Source organism: Cryptotermes secundus, unplaced genomic scaffold (genome assembly GCF_002891405.2).
Source record: "Cryptotermes secundus unplaced genomic scaffold, Csec_1.0 scaffold986, whole genome shotgun sequence".
Taxonomy (NCBI): domain Eukaryota; kingdom Metazoa; phylum Arthropoda; class Insecta; order Blattodea; family Kalotermitidae; genus Cryptotermes; species Cryptotermes secundus.
In genome coordinates this window covers 525,727-534,889 of record NW_019735574.1, presented here as the reverse complement: position 1 = coordinate 534,889, position 9,163 = coordinate 525,727, and the positions used below count along the sequence as shown (strand labels likewise).

At 40.6% G+C, this 9,163-nt stretch overlaps 1 protein-coding gene across 3 annotated transcripts in view; it reads right to left on the bottom strand.

Annotated features, from left to right (window-relative positions):
• Window positions 1-2,436: 2,436 nt before the first annotated feature.
• LOC111869655 (multiple epidermal growth factor-like domains protein 8) overlaps window positions 2,437-9,163 on the bottom strand; it is a 67,569-nt gene continuing 60,842 nt past the window's right edge. For all 3 annotated transcript variants that reach the window (XM_033753508.1, XM_023861333.2, XM_033753509.1), the window contains exons 40-43: window positions 8,479-8,669; window positions 5,990-6,225; window positions 4,919-5,106; window positions 2,437-4,829 (exon numbers count right to left, since the gene is read on the bottom strand). In XM_033753508.1, the coding sequence (XP_033609399.1) occupies window positions 3,930-4,829; window positions 4,919-5,106; window positions 5,990-6,225; window positions 8,479-8,669 (1,515 nt within the window). In that variant the 3' untranslated portion in view covers window positions 2,437-3,929. The remainder of the gene's footprint in view (window positions 4,830-4,918; window positions 5,107-5,989; window positions 6,226-8,478; window positions 8,670-9,163) is intronic.

Genomic DNA, 9,163 nt, shown 5'->3' with positions numbered 1-9,163 from the left:
TTTGAGATTCTTATGGCAGTAACTATGAACAGTAGGGTCTTCTGGGTTGTAATGCAGTGTAGTTCAAAGACTAGGCAAAGCATGAAACCAGCAAAAGCAGGCAGCATGCTGAGCTTACTCTTTGACTCTGAGGATAAATGTGATATTACATTCTAGAAGACTGTACTCTTCATATAAAAACAAGATCTAAGCTCTATTTGAGAGAAAAATTAAGTCAATGAATGCCTGTAAGTTAAAGTAGTTGTACAACACTTCAAAAATTGTATGAACTTCCCATATTGTAACTATACGAGGCTGTGATTGAGATTCTGATGAGAATAAATGAGAAGGCTGCCTGATGACTCTGCTTGAAGTAACCATAAATGTTCCAGAGAACTTGGTGCATTCCTAGTATCTGAAGAGTGTGATGTTGCTGGAGTTATGGAACAAGTTTACTGTTTTGGTTTGAATGGTTTCATCTGTTCAGAAAGTAAAATGTTTAGAATTGCACAGCAATGTAAAGTGTACGTAAGTGATTTATTTACTGATACTAACTGGTCTGAGTGCTTGGGGAAACCCACCTCCTCCAACAATGAATGAATGAACGAATGAATGAATGAATTTACTGATACTGAGAGCTGCCGCAGTGCAAAAGGCACTGAGAAATATATGTCCCAACTACTTTCCTCAACTTCAGATTTAATACTTTGTACATATTAAACTGAATATCGTCACAATGCATGTTAACCCTAAGGCGGTTCTCACTGCACCAACGTTGGATAGCCTGGTGCTTTAACTAGAACAAGAACAGTTTTATGTATGTATGTATGTATGTATAATTATTTTGGATCGGAGAACAATACTATAATTGATCTTAACTAAACAGATTATGAAGATAAAATTTTGAAAACACTCAACTTCCTTTATTTTCCTACTCAGGTACTGTGTAACATTAAAAATCAGTTGAAATATAACTTTAAATATATCTGATGAAGAATCTCAATTTGAAATAACATAAATTTGACTATCACATCATGTACACAAGCAATAGTTATTTCAAAAGATCTAAAATTATGGTAAGATCTGTTATTAGTTGAACTCAGTATCCTCCCAGCTGTGTACAGACTATTGGATTGTCATACATACTGAACAACTAACTAGTTTAGACTGTGTTCTTCGGGGTTGTGTCACCATGTCATCTTCTACATGATTACAAATTGTTTGGGTGAACCTGTTGCCCCCCCCCTTACAGGGTACAAGATGGAGGTACTATGTTCCACCTACAAGACAACATGGTGGCAGAACCCAGAAGACCACAATATAAACTTTCATCAAGTGAGAACCCCAAAGCTCTTACAACAAACTTGCTATTCCACATCTCTTGTATCCCTGAAACATTTTCTTCAAAATGAAGTCTGTAGGTTTATCTATATACAAATACAGCAATATTAATGTCAAACACTTTCTGCCAATGTACAGTTCATATTAAAAATAATTAACCACGTTCACACATGCACGCACACACAACAATTATTTCAATGGACTGTTCTCGCCACTGCATTTAACTGCAGCTACAGAGTCTGATTCACATGGGACGAATTAATTTTTTGTGCGGTATTTTTATGCTTAGTTAAAATCATAGCTGCAATATTACCACCTCATTATAAAACTGTGCATCTGAGGTACAGAATGTAGACATGATACAAATTACATAGGCTTTAACATAAAAACTTCAGACTCAACTTAAAAAACTGCAGGGAAATATTTTCTCTTTTTCATGTTTTGTTACAGGTTCATCTATTACAAGGCAACATCCTCATACAATAACAAAAACCACCACAGCAAACACTTAGCAGGTTTCAATGAACTACAAGTGCTGGAGACACACTGACATACAGTCAGCCAAAGGTAACACTGACCACCAACAACCAGTATAATAAACAAATTGCCTTGTAATGGGGAACATCATTACAACAATCATTACATTCCATCTTAATTCTAAACAAGCTACTGTAAAATGAATTCACTGAGACAAATATTACATACTATATACATATTTTTTCACAACCATTTTATCTTACAAATATCATGAACTTCATTTATTATTAAGCTGGATAACACACGTCTCCTGTTTCTGAGGAAGATTACCATAAGTAAGTTTATTTCTTTATGCTGATGGTTGCCAAGCAACTTCTGTAAATCTCTACCAAGGGTGACCAACAGAGAGGTTACAATTCACTTCACAGAAAAGCAATAATAAATTCCAAATGCCTTCACAGCACAGCTGAACACTCCCGGTGTAGCCTGTAGGATTAGTAGAAATGCTCTGATAATTATTCAGGTTTCTACTTTTGATGTTAACATTACAATTGGAGTACGAAGTGAAATCTTCCTGGGGGCGAAGACCAGCTAGTGGGAAGGTTGACAACCTTGCTGCCATCTGTGAGCTGACTGTCTTAAAAAGGTGGGAGCCTCGACATCTCACAACCCTATGGGCCTCCATGGCCTGTTACAGGGATAGCTTTACCTATGTCTTAACAATACAAACTGCCTGTGACTGCGCCAGTTTCATGGGTCTCATGCTCACAACACCTCAATCCAATCATTTTCTGTGTGTCTGTGTGCAGGGGGGTCCATTTGAAATGTTTCTTTATGCCACTTCAGTTCATTATATAGCAGAGTTGCAGCAGTGTGTGTGTGAAAAATGCTGGTGGAACAGTTAGAGGGAAAGCACAGAATTTTTTACTTTGTGCAACAATCCAAGCTGTGTGGAGATGGGCAGACAGCATATCAAACAATTACTACTCTACAATAACTTAAGATATGATAGCCAGGCGGTTATCCCTCAATATTCCAAAATTCAGAAGGACCACAACTCTGAAATGTAACTGTTTCACACACAAGTTCACATACATGTTTTTCACTGTTCTGGTGTGTGTAAACATATTCCAAAATTTGGCAAAACAATTTCTGTTCCCCCTGTATATAATCGAATGATTACTGAATAATAAGCTGGCATAAATATGAAAGGAAGTGGTCATAACCTAATTTAAGGTACTATTCCAGTATTTTCTTACACAGACTAAGGACAACCATGAAAAATCTCCAGACAGCCAGTCTCCAGGCCAAGAAATTGTAACCACTTGACTTTGATGTTCGGTTCCTTATCACCTTAGATTCTGATACGTATAGTATAACAAAACAGATTCCCAATGTGGTGGAAATTGTACAATAAAAATTACCTACAATACTCTGCCTATAAGCATCACATAAAGAGACTCTGGCATACCACAATGGTTTGAACCACTGTGCAGTAGCACATTTTGAATATCATACAAAATCAGATAATTTAAAGGTATTGTACTTCCTTCTTGCTGCCAATGTCATGTGTGCATGTTAAATCTGTATACACTTTGGTACAAATAAATCATCATATCAAAATATCAGTAAGAGTATACTGACAGCTACTGCGCTCTATCCATTTAGACAGCAACAACTATTTGTTAAAAAAGACAGACATGCAAGGTGGAGGAACAGACAGAAACCTCCCTATAAAGTAACAGGCTATTCCCAGCACATACCCTGGACAAAATTCACAAGCACAGAAAAACATTGAGGTACTCAACTAAAAAAAGTCCCGTCATTATAAAAATTAGGAAGGGTAAAAAAATATCAGTGATATTATTATTAGATTCAATTTGGTTAAGAGCATTTGAAGTCTGGTAGAAATTATTCCACCAATTACTTGAATGTTTCATTTCGATCACATATTTGCATGAAGGTGCAAACCTCACCTAACACATTAATGAACAGCTCATGTATTATAATCCCTCACACTGTGTGAGAATGACAGAGTTAACACCTTCTCATATACTATCACTGCAGTGGGAATGCGCCATTTTTCCTGTACAGGCAAGAAGCTTCAAGAGCAATACACAACTTTCATCATACTATGAAGGGGCATGGCTGCTCCTGCGCCTCAGAAAAGCCCTTCCATTCGAAGGATAAACCCTAGCTAGGAGAATGAGAGAGGATGCAAGCGCAAGACAAACTGGAGCTTCTCTACCACCAGGAAGCTGCATAAATACTGTACCAACTGCAGCCACCCCATCATCTGTGGGTTCCACCGCAACAGGTCGGATGTCTCCCGCAGATGAAGTGTGCTGCTTACGCTGCTTCTTCCTGTGAGGACTTTGAGAGGTGCTGGCTGTGGAGGATATGGAGGCTGATAGATCATCAGAATCACGAGAAAAATCCAACAACAGTGTCACCGTGGCAAATGGACGTTTTGCCATGTGGTGCATTTCCACCACATGACGCCACCTTCTACGACGCCTACCTGCTGCCTGTTTGGCCTTCCATGCAACAACGCATGCAGCAAGAAATAAGAAAAAACAAGAGAAGAAGACGGAGAAGAACACAAAAAGATCAATATGAAGTTGGTCCTGGCGAAAAAATATTAAGCCATAACTAGAAACAAGTGGCGCAGTATCTCCATCCTGCGGGTATGGTCGCACCGCTGTCAATGCGAGGTAGAATTTTGTGGAGGCCAAGTCATGACGATCTTGAGGCAGGGTCAATACAAGTCGGTCCTTCAGGTTTCGCACCATTAAGAAAGTATTCTTCTGATGGACGGTCACGAACGTTGTGAGGCCACGGGCTTCACGATCCACCACCATGAATACGTTTGAGTTTATGTAATTGGTATTGGTGATTCGGGTGGTGGAACCATTGGGTGCAATGTCATCATTCCCAGCATTAACTTCTACAATATTAAGCCTTGTGAGTGTCCCACCTGACATGTCATTGTACTCTTCCTCTCTCCAATGGAACTTAGGGTCTATCTCCACCTGTAATACAAAAGTTTGATGCAACAATTCCATGTTTACGAACTAAAACGAAGGAAGAACAAAACTGCACTCTGACTCACAATACTAACCGTGTGAGCCCCAGTGCTGGAGTTCACATTAACGACAAAGGTATCATCAGAGGGGCTCATGTACAAGTCCAAGGCTCCTTGAGTCACATCCACAATAACACGAATATCCACATTCATGAACTTAGGCTGCACAGCAAAGAATACAGTACGTCCAGGATGTAAGGGCTTTGGTTTCATTTTACATTCCTCTGTGGGCAAATAACATGAGGTTAATTTTACAGTCATATCACACCAGAAAGTAATATATACTTCATATATCTTAGTAATTGGTAAGGTTCTGCGGCAGCCGGGGTTCGATCCTGGGTCTGGTCAAGTGGGATTTGTGGTGGAAAAAATGGCGCTGGGGCAGGTTTTCTCCGAATACTGCCAATCTTCATTCCACCAAATTCTCCATCATCATAATCACCCGGACCAGAAGGAAATATGAGAGTGGGAAGACCAAGGTTAAGATGGAAAGAATGTGTGTGGCAGGACATAAGAATTTTGGGTGTAAAGAACTGGAGGAATGTAGCATCAAATAGAGAAGAATAGTAAGCAATCCTGAGTAAGGCCAGGGCTCACAAAGGGCTGTCGTGCCAGTGATTATGATGATAATCACCCAGGGCAGGCTACAATAGGCCAATCAGTGGCCACCGTGCTGAGTGGACCCAGTTGGACTCCACCCCCTACTGAGCAAATTAAAAAAAAATGGGTAAGGTTTCACGATGCCATATCCACTGGTTCAGTTTCAGGTCCATATACCACAAAATATTCAGAATGGTACCACGTTAATATGCTCTGTTAGAAAGCACAAGAACATTACACATGGATTTTATTTGTATACAGCATTAGTTACTATATTTTCTCATATACCGAATGCACTTCTTCTCTAAAATAAACCAAATGTGACTAAAATTGGGGTGAACAGGTAATTTGTGATGAAGCAGTCAACGGTATGTCGAGCTCCAACAGCCAGCTGCTATACCAACTGGGCTATCACAGCTCATTTCTTCAAATTTTGGAGGTATGGCTTATTCAGGGTATGGGGTATTTGAGAATATATAGTTCTAACAAGCATGTTTATCACTTTACCCAGCTGTTTGGCATCAAAGCAGTACTTGAAGTCAACAGTCATCTGGCGGTAGCACTGATGACCATCAGTTGGATTGCCCATGTAAGAGTCACGGCACTTGGAACACTGTGACTTCCAACACTGGTTTCCGTTCTTGTTACCGCTACAAGTGGCATCACTCTCTGTGTTGTTCTGGCAGTTACACTTTTCTCCTGTCACTGGGTCACACTGATCCCCGTGTCCATGGCATTCACACCTGTCCCATCAACATCAGAATGCATACTCCAGAGACTCACAAATGTGTATCTCAGTAAAACCTTTACAGTGGAACAATCATAATGAGCAAGGAGCTGGGAGATACAGATAAAGTAATCATGGATAATGTTGAGTATTAACCCTTTGACGTGGTCATTTAAATTCCGCGGCCGCGGCTCCTGCGGTAATATATTCAGCCGGCCATTTAAATTTTGCTCGAAAATTATTTATTCATCATTGTTCTTAAATTCTATGAGATAGGAACATGAAACTTTCACTAAAATGATCTTAAATGGTGGTTTTATAACCTTACCTTATAATATGGGCGCCCTGTATCTCGGCCATGGAAGCAGGTTGTTTAGTATTTCAGCAGTGAATGGTACGCCTTGAAGGATGAAACTTTCACTAAAATGATCTTAAATGGTGGTTTTATAACCTTACCTTATAATATGAGCGCCCTGTATCTCGGTAATGGAGGCAGTTGGTTTAGTAGAAGGAAGGCCTTGAAGCATTCGTATAACCCAACGGTGCCCCACGTTCACCATTCTCCGCTCCAATATTGTGTATTTTTTTTTGCCCTTTTTTTTAACCACACATATGTGCGGCCTTGCCTTCTTACCCGTGAGGGGTATACTTCAAGGAAATGTCTTTCCGTGACCCGTTTAGTTGCCAGGTCAGCTGTAGTAAATTCAACGTTACGAGTTATCATAACAAGGGGTTGTTGCTATGCCTTTGATATTCCATCCATTTTGGCGGCAGGAGATGTCGTAGGGGTGACCACAGAATTCATGAAGTTATTCTAAGAACTGTCTGGTATGTAGTGAACGAAAGTAGAGCTTAGCTGGCTCAAAAAAATATTTATGGTCATCCCTCGAAACGACCACCAAGGTCAGTACGATAAAATGGAGTCAACTGGAGCGATAATGAGCGAAGGAATGAGTTCTTTTCCCTCCCCCACACACATCCGTATCGTCTCAGGGGGTGACCACAGTGTTCTGCCTTAAATTGTGGCGTTTTTCTAAGAAATGGGTGCTATGTACTGTGCGAAAGCAATCGATTTTGCAGGCATAAACTTTTGTACATCCCTCTTCTAAGAATTCCAATTGAATAGCCAGCTCAGGGCAATATGATATTATAAACACCAGCACATATCAGTCTCTGGTGTTTATAGCTTCAGAGCAAACAAAACACATCATTCATAACAGAAACAGCTCGCAATAGCCACAGGAACGTTGCTGCAAGACAGGCATATGTAACGACGACTTAGCGCTCTTAAACGCGTGTGTCATTAAATACAGTCCTCCTGACAACAGGCCAGTGAAAAATCTAACAATCTACAGCAAAACCATCAATTATTATGGGCGTTATAACATACGTGTGCAGCTGGACGAAACATACACGTCGAACCCCCCCAGACGATTTAAATCCCTGACAAAACATACACGATGAACCACGGCAACGGGTTAATAACTGGGAAGAAGGTAACAATCATGACAAACTGCAGTTAGGATAACTCGTTAGTATTAAAAAACTAAAACTCAAACTGGCTAAAATACAAGCTCTAAGCAAGGACATGATCAATATCTTTAGCATGAATGATACTTTTCTGACTATATTTGAATTAGTATGAGGCTCCATTTACTCACTCTTCACCACCATCCATCTTCAAAACTCAGCAGACCAGTACCTACTGAACGACATTCAGTAATATGACATAATTCTATACACTCATAGATAATGCTATGTCTGTAAGAACAACTCCCATGCAACAAAGACACATTAATTTTATTATATGAAGATTCTTATTGCGCATGTGCTAAGGATAATTGTGTACGAACAGCTTGGGAATATTTTACTGATGTCATTATGGAAAACACAGAGAAGACTAATACATACCCGGCGGAGGTCGTGGAATTTTTAAGGGCGGAAAAATTCAGGGACTTTAAGCCGTGGGTCCTGTGTCGTAGATTTACGGCACGGAAAAGATCCTCATGTCTTTAGGAGACCTCTGAGCAAAATTAGGCAAAAAGTTTCCTGCCCAAGTAGTTTCCAATGCCTCTGGTAGATGGGGGAAGTATTGGGTACCGAGGGTCGACCTCGTTGGCTGAACAGGGCTGATAGTACGCACCAGTACCGGTAGGGTATGGCAACTAGTAGAATATCAAAGGGGGACGTACAATAGACTATTAGTCGCGGTGAATGGGGAAATCCAACCCCTCCAATAATAATAATAATAATAAATAATAAGACATACGGACGGCAGGGAGAGCGATAATCCTCGGAACCACGGAAATTGCCTGGGATGCAGTCTTCACATTTATCACCAGTGGTGAAGCTGCCACAGGCAATGCAACGAGCATCTCTTGTTGGCCCCTCCTGAAGCAGTTTCTCAAGTTCATTGAGTGTAAGATCTGCCAGTGCGTCATCAGAGCCTTTCAACAGGAACTGCAAACAAACACCCAACAATACTGGAACTTTCGGTAGTGTGGTAGATAGCGGCCTCCATAGTCTAGGGGTAACGTTCCCACCTCATGACTCAAGATACGCGGGTTCAAACCTGGCAGAGGTCATGGAATTTTTAAGGGTGGAAAAATTCAGGGAACAAGTCCTCCAGGAGGGACTTTAAGCCGTGGGTTCCGTGTCGTAGATTTATGGCACGTAAAAGATCCTCACGTCTCTAGAAGACCTCTGAGCAAAATTAGGCAAAGTTTCCCGCCCAAAATAGTTTCCAATGCCTCTGGTAGATGGGGGAAGTATCGGGTACCGAGGGCCGACCTCGTTGGCTGAACAGGGCTGATAGCAAGCACCAGTACCGGTAGGGCATGGCAACTGGTAGAATATCAAAGGGGGATGTACAACAGACTATTAGTCGCAGTGCATGGGGAAACATAGCCCCTCCAATAACAATAATAATAATAATAATAATAATAATAATAATA